Source organism: Staurois parvus, unplaced genomic scaffold (assembly GCF_062004578.1).
Source record: "Staurois parvus isolate SC_StPar_1 unplaced genomic scaffold, SC_StPar_1.0 ptg000362l, whole genome shotgun sequence".
In the NCBI taxonomy this organism is placed as follows: Eukaryota; Metazoa; Chordata; class Amphibia; order Anura; family Ranidae; genus Staurois; species Staurois parvus.
Genome location: NW_028318158.1, coordinates 12,248,021 through 12,262,947, shown reverse-complemented (window position 1 = coordinate 12,262,947; position 14,927 = coordinate 12,248,021). Strand labels below are relative to the sequence as shown.

The 14,927-nt window shown below is 41.5% G+C and overlaps 1 protein-coding gene across 2 annotated transcripts in view; it reads right to left on the bottom strand.

Annotated features, from left to right (window-relative positions):
• Positions 1-381: 381 nt before the first annotated feature.
• LOC149456445 (calpain-13-like) overlaps positions 382-14,927 on the bottom strand; it is a 112,768-nt gene continuing 98,222 nt past the window's right edge. For both annotated transcript variants that reach the window (XM_089685117.1, XM_089685118.1), the window contains 7 exons: positions 14,786-14,843; positions 12,445-12,512; positions 12,248-12,316; positions 7,931-8,009; positions 6,772-6,888; positions 4,454-4,509; positions 382-1,406 (listed from right to left, as the gene is read on the bottom strand). In XM_089685117.1, the coding sequence (XP_089541243.1) occupies positions 1,386-1,406; positions 4,454-4,509; positions 6,772-6,888; positions 7,931-8,009; positions 12,248-12,316; positions 12,445-12,512; positions 14,786-14,843 (468 nt within the window). In that variant the 3' untranslated portion in view covers positions 382-1,385. The remainder of the gene's footprint in view (positions 1,407-4,453; positions 4,510-6,771; positions 6,889-7,930; positions 8,010-12,247; positions 12,317-12,444; positions 12,513-14,785; positions 14,844-14,927) is intronic.

Below are 14,927 nucleotides of genomic sequence, written 5' to 3'. Positions count from 1 at the left end.
TGTTAAGCAGAATACCACACTGAATTTACCTGACAGCCTCTCTGGTAAGCAGAGAAACACAGCTATGCTTAACCTACCTATACACATCCTGCCAACTAACTAGTTGGGTGCTACATATATATATATATATATATATATATATATATATATATATATATATATATACATACATACATACATACATACACATGTGTGTATATATACACACACTATATACACTATATATATATTTTTTTTTTCTTTAATTACACTAAAATACTGCAAAGGTAATTGGTGTACAGCTGCAGGAGATTGTTTTATCCCTTATAACATTCCTGTGGAAAATGGCACTTCAGAGGTGAGTAACTGTAGATTAAAAAAAACACCACATTGAGACCAATATAGGGGAAAAGAACTGTGTCACAATTTTATTGAGTTATATAACATAACAAATAACATTACCACTAACCATGTTAAAACATCAATCAAATCTCTGTTTCTGGCTTTTCCGGAGTCCGGGCTCTAGAGTTATAGTGAGCTGAAAATAGCCAGAGCCCACATTAATGTCTTGAAACTGAAACTATAAGCTTCTTGATTAGCATACATGATTAGCATAAAAAATCTTGAGTTTTAAAGTGTTAAATCCTTTTACAGAAATATACTTCATAGTGTAAATATATATGCACATGGGGCAGCCATATTTATTTATTATCTATACAGGTTCTGATTCCAAAGTTGTGCTACACAGGGTGGATGCTTCACTGTTTCTCTCATTGAAAGTCTATGGGTCAGGCTTGACCAACTTAATAACAGACTCTCTATAATGATAACTGAGCTTATTTCTTCTATGTTTATTTGCACAATCACTGTTGTGAATATGAGTATTTAAAAGTCTGTATATGGAATGCTGTAATCAAAAAATAGATCAGCAGACAAGTAAAAACATTGAAAATACTGTACTGTTTAAAGCTGCCTTTAGATTACTGTAACAAAAATAATTCAAAATGTGTTCTTACTGAAGATATAGTATACTTTAAGAAGATACTTGATTGTTTAAGCATGATATGGTAAAAGAAAACACTAGTCGTAACATGAAAAAGCCACCAAAGAAGTCAAAGGGTTAAACAGAATGAAAGGGTGGAGGACTCAATAGAGTACTTGCAACCCAAAATTATATTACACTTCAATAAAATAATTAAATAAAACCAATCAATAAACACAAATCATAACGTAACACCGTTGCTGTGGACCCAGCTTTCATAACTTCTGAAGCCAACTGTCTTTCTCTAGAATATTATCATCTGGGGTGTCAACGCTTGAGATGTCAGGATTTATGTATATACAAGCAGGGCTCAATCTTGTTTGAGATTCCTTGTGACAGATGGAGGAACACCAATTATTAATCTTCACACCATCAGTGCCATAAACTGGAAGTGAAAAATAAATTATGAAAAATGCTGACCTACAGCCAGGAATAAAAAAGACCAATTGACAACCATAATTTTAGGTCATTTTTAATTAATGTATGTTTTTCTTTTTTGACGGTGAGTTACAGCATTACCTAAGATGAAGGTGCCTGCTTGCTCCTATATGAACTTTTTATTGGTTGAGATTTGGGGGAAGGGTTCCTTGGTGCATCTAACTACACTGACAGAAAAGAAGAAGACGCACACCAATGATGTCTCTCGGCTCCATAAATTTCTATTTAGCCATAAAAGTAACACAGCTCATTCCCATCTGGAGACCGCCCCTCCCTGATATGCTTCACACTTACGAGCTAAAGCCGGCAGGGATGGATTGAAATTCTGCCAGTTTAATAGGGACTGCCTGAATTTCAATCCATCTATGGGCACTGTGTACAGAAGTCAATCTGTTGATTGACTCCTCCTTACAAACAGTCTGTAGGGTTTTTTTGCTCATTCAGTGCCACTAGCTATAGCCAGCAGCACTGATGTGTGTATTCTGATGGTGGGGAACTCTCCCCCTGTCAGAATACTATAGCTCCACAGGAGGGAGTCCCCCTTCAAAACCAAATGTGTTGATGAGGGAATCAAACATTTTTTTTTCCCTTCAACCCACTGGCTGAACAAAAAAAAAGCATCATCTATGGTCTGCCTTAGTCATGGACATCTACACCAAGCTCTATGAGTGCATGTCTGAACAAGTAGCAGATGGCTATATGGCTATTCAAAGCTCAATAGCTGCCAGTGACTTTGGGTCCAAATGGGTTAGTGTTTCCATTCAAAGTCATCAGCCAAATACACTGCTCAAAAAAATTAAAGGAACACTTTGAAAACATATCAGATCTCAATGAAGAAAAATATCATGCTGGATATCTATACTGATATGAACTGGGTAATGTGTTAGGAACATAAGGATGCCCCATCGTTTGATGGAAATGAAAATGATCAACTTACAGAGGACTGAATTCAAAGACACCCCGAAAATAAAAGTAAAAAAAATAATACAGCAGGCTAGTCCCTTTTGCTGAAATTTCAGCAAATCAAAATGGTACTCAGTAGTTTGTATGGGCCCAACATGCTTCTATGCATGCCTGACAACGTGGGGGTATGCTGCTAATGAGACAATGGATGGTGTCCTGGGGTATTTTCTCCCAGATCTGGAGCAGGGCATCACTGAGCTCCTGGACAGTCTGAGGTGCAACCTGGTGGTGTAGGATAGACCAAAACATAGGTGTTCTATTGGATTTAGGTCAGGCGAGCATGTGGGCCATTCAATGGTGTCAATTCCTTCATCCTCCAGAAACTGCCTGCATACTCTCGTAACATGAGGCCGGGCATTGTCGTGCACCAGAAGGAACCCAGGACCCACTGCACCAACATAGGGTCCAAGGATTTCATCCCGATACCGAATGGCAGTCAGGGTGCCATTGTCTAGCCTGTAGAGATCTGTGAGTCCCTCCATGGATATGCCTTCCCTGACTATCACTGACACACCACCAAAACGGTCATGCTAAACGATGTTACAGGCAGTATAACATTCTCCATGGCTTCTCCAGACCTTTTCATGTCTGTCACATGTGCTCAGGGTGAACCTGCTCTCATCTGTGAAAATGCCAATTGAGCTCTGTGGTGTTGGGCAGTGAGTACAGGGCCCATTAGAGGCCATCAGGCCACCCTCATGAAGTCTGTTTCTGATTGTTTGGTCAGAGAATTCACACCAGTTGCCTGCTGGAGGTCACTTTGTACAGCTCTGACAGTGCACATCCTGGCCCTCCTTGCACAAAGGAGCAGATACCAGTCCTGATGGGTTAAGGACCTTCTACAGCCCTGTCAGCTCTCCTAGAGTAATTACCTGCCTCCTGGAATCTCCTCCATGCTCTTGAGACTGTGATGGGATTCACAGCAAACCTTCTGGTAATGGCACATATTGATGTGCCATCCTGGAGGAGTTGGACTGCCTGTGCAACCTCTGTAAGGTTCAGGTATCGCCTCATGCTACCAGTAGTGACACTGACCCTAGCCAAATGCAAAACTAGTGAAAAACAGTCAGAAAAGATGAGTAGGGAAAAAAAATTTCAGTGGCCTTCACCTGTAAAACCATTCCTGGTTTGGGGGTTGTCTCATTGTTGCCCATCTAATGCACTTGTTGTTAATTTAATTAACACAAAAGCAGCTGAAACTGATTAACAACCCCATCTGCTACTTAACTGACCAGATCAATATCCCAGGAGTTTTATTGATTTTATGCTATACTCTGATTAAAATGTGTTCCTTTAATGTTTTTGAGCACTGTATATATTATATGTACTGGCTGGGAGGTGGGGTGGTTTAGTAGTTGATGTGAAAATTGGGCTTAGTGAACAAGTATTTTTATGTCAGGTTCCATTACAGTTATGATGTAAAGATGGTTGTGCTTTTGTGCTAGCAACGAAATCGGTGTATGAAACTTGAATCTATGACATGGGAAATGCTATGAAAAATAGCTTTTCTTCTACCAAAGCTGGGAAAATATTTTGAAAATTGCACCGTTAAACCCCCACCCCCCTTGTCTTTGCTTGATCTTTCATATCACTCTGTAGTTCAATAAGATACTCTTGCAACATCAAAGCTATCAGTGTGTTTTTCAAGTATTTTCAGGATAATACAATTTGCTCTTCTGTGCCCCCCTCAGAATGTTTGAACCTCTATTGAAAATATTGTAAGGCTACATATGGCCCTGGTTGAGAACTACTGTCTTAGATCACTTCACTTCGTGGACAGAGATTGTTGCTGTCAGTTATGCTCATTTAGTTGTTCATTTTGGGATTGAAAACTGTTTGAAAGTTAATAACAGATTTGGAAATCTTTTGAAAATCATTGATAATCAACTTTAGCCTTGCAACAAATGCAGTGCAAACAATCAGAAATGAACTCTATTGCAGTCACATTGATTTGGTCTCTACATGAAAACATATTTTGCACATTAAGCTTTGCTGTTATCAAATACTTACACAACAACACTTGGCACCTACCTTCTCTTGATTAATGTAAATTCCTTTCCCATCGCCCGATAGCATCAAGAAGGTTTCTGCAAATGTTCAGAGGAAACAGCAAAGGTCTGTAAGCTGATGTGTAATAACCTAGCAATACTGATTTCACTATCTGAAAATGTGGCTGCAATTGATCTATAAAATGTTGTTAATGAAAAAGGCTCTAGCAAATTCTGAGTTTACAGGACACCAATACAGAACTGTGTAGCAATGTCTGAAGAGAAAATAATCACTTTGGGATCCTCTTGGGGATAATCACTACCCTTCTATTGGTCTGGTTATCTGTTGATAAAATATAGGAGGGTGGAAATAACCTGGTGTTCTATACTACTGGTTTCATAAAGGATAAAGTCAACCTGCATGTCAGGTGAGAGGAGGACTGTTCAAATGTCTGATAATCCAAACTATCAGATGTCTTAGATGCACTGTCACGTGATATCACTACTTCCTTTGGGTGGCAACTGGGACTTAAGTTATGCTTAAGACATCCAAGAGCTGGACTTCGTATATTCAGGAGTTAAGAATAGTAAATGACGTTCCTGGAGACAAGGTATCACAACTGAGGGTCCCAACTGAGGGGATACACTGACAGAGGTTAATTTGCAAAAAGGTCCTATTCTCCCAGCTTAAATGAGGCTCAATCTCTATTTCAGCCTTTCTCACGCTTTTTCAAAATAGAGGAACACTTGAAATAACTTTCCGGTCCCATGGAACCCATGCTAAAAATTATTATATCTACAACTCATGATACATTAGTGTAACACACTGCATTAGTACTGGTTGCAGGATGTTAATTAAACACAAGAGGGCAATGTTCTGTGGTTCAGTTATCCAGACTCTATTGAAGCAAAGCCTTGTTGAACTTTTATGCTGGTAGCAGGACTCAGACAAGGAGTGAACAGTCTACATTTCCAAGAAGAGCTGGCAAAGGGGCAGGAGGATATATTGAGAAGCCTGGGGACTTTACAGGAAGAAAGTAGATGGTGAGAGGCGGAGGATGGGTGTGTGTGTGGAGAAGGCTGTGTGGGACTCCTGAGATCTGGGCTGGATTGGGCCGTTATGGGAAGAAGGAAAGAAGGACTGCAGACCGCTGGCATCGCTGATGAGCAGGACAGTGAATCCTTAAGGGAGGCAGATCGCAGTGCTGTCATCAGCATCGTTTCTTAACAGAGGGACCAAAAGAACACGCCCCCCCAACTGAAAGACTACCTCTAACACTGCAAAGGCTACAAACCGGTGAAAGGATTCCAGAACCCAGATCATCACATCTTGATAGTTCACTTCAGCTCACTTGGGGAGAGATCTCAGAAGCTGGAACTGATGTTTAAATTCTGACCCTGTTGGACATTTGGGTTTGCTTAAAGTGATGCTGTACTGTGTGGTTATTTTTTCTTTAATTCACACTATCATCCTTGTTGTGCTTGCACTTTTTATACAGTATTCTGACCTTAATACAATCAGAATACTTACTCACCTTAACCTGTGTGTTTATTTTATAGTTCAAAGCCAGGGAGTCCTCCTGGCCAAAGTTTCACGGTGGTGTCAGCAGGGGCTGTACTTCCAAAGCAGGCTCAGAGCAGACAGGGAACCCAAAAATACTCAGTGGCCCTCAAGAGGGTAACATGAGTGCGATAGTCAGTGGGAAGAATGCTGCTTATACTTGTGGTCATTGAGATGAATTACCCCCTTACACATAGCTAAAAAGATCATTGGTGTCAGTAGGAACTTACTGTATCTGAGAGACAGAAATTATTCATTGCTCAAGGATCCTTAGCAATCTGTGGAGGAACCCTGGTTGAGAAATATTATTCTAGTTATTGCGCGGGTGCAGGAATAGTAGAAGCCTTGTGGAAGATCTTTACTAGTGAAAACAATAGTACTTGTTTTGTAACAGGAGAAGCTAGAGCACACAAAGTTGGACAAGAGCACCCATAAGTCCTGGGCGGACATAAATAGGGGACTTATGGTAGAGGGATCTGGTTGTTAGACTATCCAAGACATATATGGGGATGACCCAGCTCATCAGGCTTCAGCTGTAAATAAAATATAATTTTCAAGTGCATTGATTCTTTAAATACATATCACAAGCTCCCAGGACAACAAGCCCAAAATTAGGTCCCATTTTCCTCACTTTGAGAGGCGTACTTAGCAACACTTTAGTAAACAGTTGGAAGACACACCAGGACAAATGCTAGTTTAGAAATTAATGGATATTCTACACTCATTTACTGTACTTGTTATGCTCCAAATTTTAGAAATAATTGTGAAATAAATGATATCCATTTTTTGGCACAACTTACTTGAAACAGCTTTTAAGCGCACCATACACAGCAGATAGTCCACAAAGTTTACTTTATCTTCAGAATCCCCAAAGCGAGCAATCATTTGTTTAAGCAAGTCGTTGCTGACGTTAAGTCCTAGATGGTAAATACACAATCTGACTTTAATATTATCTGAATTATATGTAATTTAAGCACAGTGAACTTTCATTTTCCATAGTGACTTCCCTTATCCTTGTGAGCAAGCCAGAAATGGTGAAACACATCAAGGAAGGTTGATTTTTGGGAGGAGACATTACTGTATGTAGTCAGTTAATTGATTATTAAAAAGTACTGCAAGAGGAGCTAATTGGTAAGCTAACCGATCTCCCCATATCTAGTGTCTAATCTCTGCATTCAATACAGCAACAAAAATGTTTAGGAGAATGCATGTTTACTGGTATAGAAAAGTGACATTAAAATGTATTTCAAAATTGCAGTATTGATTCAAAATATATGCTCACTTAAAGTCTGAATTGGGGCTGTTTATTTCAGAGTCCCCTTGGAATCTCGTTTCGCAGGTGTTCACCACAAGATGTACTCAGTTTTTTTTAATGATGCCTAGTGTCATTCAATCCAGAAGGCTGACAACAGACTGTGGGTGTAAGTTGTCATGGCCCTGCCCACTGAGCTCAGTGCCCTTCACTCATAGTGTATTGATGCAGGAAGCATCAGCACTGATCTCTGCATCACCCAGGACCACCCATCTCTGAAGCTGGTCTTCAAAATACTCTGTATTATCCATTTCATTTCACTTTGTTCTTTTCTTTGCTTTATTCTCTTTTAAAAGGAAACTTTTATCTATAAAAAAGATTCCTTCAAAAGGGAAAATATAACGTGCTTTAATGGACACATATTTTGAATTAATGTTAACCTTAAGGTATTCCTTTTTTTTTACATTCAGTAATGATAGCCTATATTGTGGTTCTGCAGAGGCAGATCAAACTGGGGGCAAACACACTAAAGATACCAAGTGACCTCAGAGGGTCCTGTTTTGCATCTGTGGGTTCACTTTCCTTTCTGTTCTATTTAAGGTTAGTGCTGACATCTCAGACAAATGTTCGTGATTACCGAACAGAAAAATGTAGAGAAAAAGTAAGTTAATAAAATGAAAGTAGACGGGACTAGGTCTGCACAGCACCTGCTCGATTCACTGCTTTGCGAAGTTCCACTGAATTTAGGAAACCACAGCGATTTCTATCAATGTCCGCAAATATATCCTGAAAGACATAATTTGACCAGTCAGTGTAAATGCTTTTGTTGGAAATCCAGGTTTCATTAGCATTTGGTGAATTTATAACATGTCAAATGATACAGTCGCCATCACTGTGTTTTACATCACTTGTAAATGGAGAAAAACTGACTTTATCAATAATTTTATTCCATTGCCACAAAGGACTGGACACACTTCCTTTTATTACAATGATTTTCATTTATTGCCACACAGAACTGGTCACACTTCCTTTTATATCAAGTGATTTTTGCTCAACGGCAAATTATATCTGGTCTTGGGTCATTTTATTTTAGTTGTTTTTATTTAGGTTTAAAGAATTGTAACTACTGTTTTACATCTTTTTCTCTAATAAACCCTTTCTCCAAACTTTATGTTATTGCATTTGTTAGTTTGAAAATTTTGTATAAAGGAGCAGAAATGCTGAAAAAGCACTTGTGGATTTAACCAATCATTTTTCAATCTGCCACCACCATGCTTTCCTGTTGGGATGGTATTGGAAAGGTGATGAGATGTGCCTGTTTCCTTCAGACAAAACATTAAGAATCAAGGCCAAAAAGTTTAGTTGGTTTCACCAGACCAGAGAATCTTGTTCCTCACAGTCTGAGGATGTTTTTTTTGCTTTCATGTATTTCGCAATGAGGAGAGCTTCTGTCTAGTCACTCTGCCATAAAGCCTAGATCAGTAGAGGGCTGCAATGATGGTTGTCCTGCTGAAACTTTGTCCCATATCCTCACAGGATCTCTGAAGCTTAGGAAGACCATTGCACTCCTGGTCACCTCTTTTAGTAAGGCATTTGTCAACCGATTGCTCAGTTTAGCCGCGCGATCAGCTCTTGAAAGAGTCCTGGTTGTGCCAAACAACTGTTGCAAAAGTGACTGCAGAGCTCAATCTCACTCTTCAGGGGACTCATTCTTCACAGGACTGAGGTTGAGCTCTGCAGTCACTTTTGCAGCAGTTGTTTTGTTATTCTGGGTCTCAATCCTGTAAAATGTCCTTTTGTCTCTTTCGGTCAGCTGACTTTGTCAACCACGCTTATGCTTATCAGACGACATTTTCCTGGAAACTGTATATGCTGTTATAACCTTTGATACTGTACCTCGCAATACCGCAAATAAATTGGCAACTTCAGTCACAGAAGCACCAGCTAAGCTATTTGCCCTCTATGAAGCTCAGTAATCTCTGACATGACTTCGTATTATTAGCGGCGCATGCAGTGAATGACAAAAGTGAGGCTTCCCACCTAGGTGTCTCATCACACAGTGGAAGCAAAAGAATGTTACATCACTTTCAAAACGAAACGTGTCGTCACTTTCACAACTGCAAGTCATGTAGTGTTTACAATATTCATACACATACACACACACACACACATATACAGTTGCAAGAAAAAGTATGTGAACCCCTTGGGATTACGTGGAGTTTTGCATGAATTGGGCATAAAATGTGCTCTGAACGTCATCTAAGTCACAACAATAGAAGAACACAGTCTGCTGAACATAATACTACACAAACAGTAGATGTTGCCATGGTTTAATTGCACATAACATGTAAACATTCACAGTGCAGGGAGGAAAAAGTATGTGAACCTTTGGACTTAATAACTGGTTGACCCTCCTTTGGCAGCAATAACCTCAACCAACCGTTTCCTGTAGTTGCAGATCAGACCTGCACAATGATCTGGAGTCATTTTGGACCACTCCTCTTCACAAAACTGTTTCAGTGTAGCAATATTCTTGGGATGTCTGGTGTGAATCGCTCTCTTAAGGTCATGCCACAGCATTTCAATCAGGTTGAGGTCAGGACTCTGACTGGGCCACTCCAGAAGGCGTATTCTGTGCTGTTGCAGCCATTGTTTTGTTGAATGACTTGTATGCTTTGGGTCATTGTCCTGTTGCATCACCCATCCTCTGCGGAGCTTCAGTTGGCGGACAGATGGCCGTACGTTTTCCTGCAAAATGTCTTGATAAACTCTGGAATTCATTTTTCCATCAATGACAACAATCCGTCCAGGCCCTGAGGCAGCAAAGCAGCCCCAAACCATGATGCTCCCTCCACCATGTTTCACAGTGGGGATGAGGTTTTGATGTTGGTGTGCTGGGCCTTTTTTTCTCCACACATAGTGTTGTGTGTTCTTCCCAAACAACTCAATCTTGGTTTCATCTGTCCACAGTATATTTTGCCAGTAGTGCTGTGGAACATCCAGGTGCTCTTTTGCAAACTTCAAACGTGCTGCAATCTTCTTTTTGGACAGCAATGGCTTCCTCCGTGGTGTCCTCCCATGTACTCCATTCTTGTTTCATGTTTTCCTTATTGTAGATGTGTCAACAAAAATGTTATCATGTGCCAGAGATTTCTGTAGGTCTTTAGCTGACACTCTGGGATTCTTCTTTACCTCATGCAGCTTTCTGCGCTGTGCTCTTGCAGTCATTTTTACAGGACGACCGCGCCTAGGGAGAGTAGCAACAGTGCTAAACTTTCTCCATTTGTAGACAGTCTGTCTTACCGTGGACACAGGAACATCAAGGCTCAAGGAGATACTTCTGTAACCCTTTCCAGCTTCATGCAAGTCAACAATTCTTGATGGTAGGTTTTCTGAGAGCTCTTTTCTGCGAGGCATGGTTCACATCAGACAGTGCTTCTTGAGACCAGTAAACCCAAAACAGGTGTCAGCAACACATCCAATATCATCACACTGATTGGAGTCAAGGTTGGCTCACTCCTGGCTCCAATTAGCTCAGGGAGAAGTCATTAAGCTAGGGCCTCACATACTTTTTCCTCCCTGCACTGTGAATGTTTACATGTTATGTGCAACTAAACCATGGCAACATCTAATGTTTGTGTAGTATTATGTTCAGCAGACTGTGTTCTTCTATTGTTGTGACTTAGATGACGTTCAGAGCACATTTTATGCCCAATTCATGCAAAACTCCACGTAATCCCAAGGGGTTCACATACTTTTTCTTGCAACTGTATATATATATATATATATATATATATACACACACACACAGTATATACTAGGGATGCACCGACACCAATTTTTCTATCGGCGAGCTTTAGTACCGATACTTTCGGTCAACTACCAATACTTTGCGGTGCAATTTGTATCAATAAAAAATGAATAGATGCAAATTGCACGGCAAAGAATAGCATGCGATTTGAGCAGGAATAGAATTCCTGTTCAAATTGCATGCGGTTTCCTCGCTGCTACTGTGTGAATCCAGGCTTATCATAGCCTGAGTTCACATAGGAGCGGTGCGGGAAACCTCCCTGCATTATGCAGGTTCACAGGGGGCATGCATCCTCACGCCCGAAAACGAGGGAGTAGCAAGTGACAAGTGGTTAACTTATAGGGGCCCCTTGACAGCATAGTACAATTTATTAAAAAGGTGTCAAGTACAGAATCAAGTACAGAAAAACACCTGTTGATGTGCCAATATGCTCCTAACTTCCTGACAACACAGTGTCTCTGCTGCACTGAAATCCCAATCTGTATTGCCTATCCCCCACCCCTCTCTGCCTCTCTCCACAAGCATACATTTGTTTATTTCCCAGAAAACCATGCTGGTGCCTTGACTCCCAAAGGCCTGTTCACATACTGTGTACAGGAAAAGGGTTCTTGGGAGATGTAGTTCTGGGGGTGTGCCTATGTCAGTAGGAACTAACCCCGCAGCATCTGCTCCTGCAAAAATGTTAGAATTCTGATGAGGTAACAGGAAGTAAAAAGTTGTTTCTCACTACAGAAACAAGGTTTAAAAAATAATGCTGGGACATAATCCAAATGGGGGAAATTTGGGTCATATCTACAAATTGTTTAAAGTACTCTATATCTGCACCCTCTGAATATTCATGCAGTAATTAGTGTATTTTTAGTGATCATCATTTCTTAAAAGCATTTTAGACTTGTTTTCATTAGAATTAGGCTTACTTATGTACCACACACCTAACATTCTGCCCAAGAAATGTCCAATGCAAGTGTCCTACTGTACATTTTGCGCAGTGCAGGCTGTATTTTTGTTTCTTGATTGGCACACAACCTTGTAATCCCAAACAGGAGTGTACAGCTGAGGGTGGAAATGCTGTGGCTCCAGGCAGACCCTGTACGGCATCGTTGCCACCCTGCCAGGCTGGAAAGGATGGCTGCATAGCTAATAAGAAATCTAAGTACACTTAAAGGTAAACTACTAAAAAAGGGCTTAAAAACAGTTTGATACATTTTTTTACCTTAAACTGGGTAAGGTATCTCCACAAGTGATGGAAGTTCTCCAGCTCTAGTGCACCTCTGCCAACATGCTGGAGAAGGTGTTAAGGGAAACATCATCTTAGCTGGGTTAAGCTCTTGGTGTGCAGGCTGTATGAAGGTCCTACTGTATGTCCCCTGCCTGTGCTCTTGAGAAGGAGGAATCATAGGTAAAGGATACATCCATCGATGCCAGCAATCCACGACTGCCATCAATTGTGAATGTTAATCCATTTGGATTTGGAAATTCTACAAGGCAAAAAAGGAAAGAAGTATAATAACAAATGTCATGTTACTTAAAACTAATTATTTTGGGAAACTGCTACATCTGCCTCTGTTTGTCCCTTCAAATATCAATACTTTTCCCTGCTGCGGCCGTGCACTCGCACAGATCTCACATTGAGAGCAGCAGATGTGTCTGTGCAGCTGCTGCATCCCAATTGACAGCTATGTGACTGCCTGTATGGAAATACAGAGAACATCTGTGCATTCCCATGTGGATAAACATGGCTGAGGCCGACTTTGTTGGCCTGTTCATATTCCAAGGCTCTAGAAGGGAAAGAGAGAAGAGTGATTGGGTGCAAGGAAAAGGTATGTATTCCTCTGTAATACAGACTTTTAAGCTTTAGACCCTTGCTACATTAAATTTGGCATCCCCCAAACCTCCACTGGGGGTTGACAAAATGTGATTTTTATCTGCTGACTAGAGTTCTGCTTTAATGATGTATTTGTGAATACAGTACTGCATTAAACTGTCTTTTATGCCTAGAGTCCAGTCATCACGGTGTTGCTTCTCTTTTCACTATTAGGTCACAGGCTTGGGCTGGTCCAAGACAACCAGGGCTTAGGGGAAGTGGGATAAATGGTGTTGGTTATCAGACTGGGGTCATCTTGTGGCAGAAAAGAAGTACTGCGGGGGAGAGCTTTGGACTGGACGTGAGTATTGCAATAAAAGCTATTTCTTAAATTGTATCTTTTATAGGTTTATTTGTTGTTATCATATTATTTATTAGGTAGTGTTCTGCTTCAAATCTCCATCATTCTCCCTAAGCCTTTCTTCCCTATCTCTGTCTCCATCTTTATGTGTGCTTTTTCTCTGCCTGTCTGCTCTCTTCTTTATTTTTCTCTGTCCTTCTATAGGGGCTTAATTTACCGAGAGAGATTGGCAAAAAATGGAACATTTACCTGGCCAGTGATTTGTAAATATGACCTTATATCTCATTTTTCTATTGTCTCTCTTTCTCCATCCCTTTCTCCCTCTTTCATTCCCCCTTGCTCCCTCTTCTCTCACTTGCCCCCTCTCTCTCCCTCACTGTTTGTCCCTCTCCTTCATTCCTCCCTCTGTTTCCATCCCTCTCTTCCTCTCACTGCCTTGCTCCCTCTCTCTCTCCTCTGTCTCTCGATCTATCTCTCCCTCTCCTCCCTCTCTATCCTTTATCTCCCCCTCTCCTCCCTCTCTCCCTCTCCTCCCTCTCTCTCTCCTCTATCTCTCCCTCTCTCTCCTCTATCTCTCCCCCTATTTCTCCCTCCCTCTCCCTCCTCTATCTCTCCCTCTCTTCCCTCTCTCTCTCCTCTATCTCCCCCTCTCCTCCATCTCTCCCTCTCCTCCCTCTCTCTCTCTCCTCTATCTCTCCCTCTCCTCCCTCTCTCTCCTCTATCTCTCCTTCTCTTCCCTCTCTCTCTCCTCTATCTCTCCCTCTCCTCTATCTCTCCCTCTGTCTCTCCTCTATCTCCCCCTCTCCTCCATCTCTCCCTCTCCTCCCTCTCTCTCCTCTATCTCTCCCTTTCCTTCCTCTTTCTCTCCGTCTCCTCCCACTCTCCCTCTCTCTCTCCCTCTCCTCCCTCTCTCTCTCTCCTCTGTCTCTCAATCTATCTCTCCCTCTCCTCCCTCTCCCTCTCCCCCCTCTCCCTCTCCTCCCTCTCTCTCTCCTCTCTCTCTCCCTCCTCTATCTCTCCTCTATCTCCCCTCTCCTCCATCTCTCCCTCTCCTCCCTCTCTCTCCTCTATCTCTCCCTCTCTTCCCTCTCTCTCTCTCCTCCATCTCTCCCTCTCCTCCCTCTCCTCTATCTCTCCCTCTCCTTCCTCTTTCTCTCCGTCTCCTCCCACTCTCCCTCTATCTCTCCCTCTCCTCCCTCCCTCCCTCCCTCCCTCCCTCTATCTCTCCCTCTACTCCCTCTCTCCTCCCTCTATCTCTCTGTCTCCTCCTTCTCTCCTTGTATCTCTCCCTCTCTCTCTCCTTCCTCTCTTCCTCTCCTTCTCCTCCCTCTATCTCTCCCTCTATCCCTTTATCTCTCTCTCTTCTGTCTCTCCCTCTCCTCCCTCTCTTCCTATCCTATGCCTCTCCCTTTCTCTGTCCCTTGCTTCCTCTCTCTCTCCCTCCCGCTCTCTTCCTCTTTCTCTCTCTCCCTGTATTACTATTTTTCTATCTGCTATTATATCCAGGACACCCATGTGTTTTGTTTGGTGAGAGAATATTTTTACAGTACAAGTCTCACCAATAGATTTACCTGAACAGAACTCACCTTTTATAAAGACTTCATTCAGACACTTCTGTAAACCCAAGGATTTCATTATAACCCCCTGTTTTATAGTAAACAGAATATGAAAGCTGAATTTGAATTCACACGTCATTATAGTTCTAAAAAAAAAAGAATACATACAAAA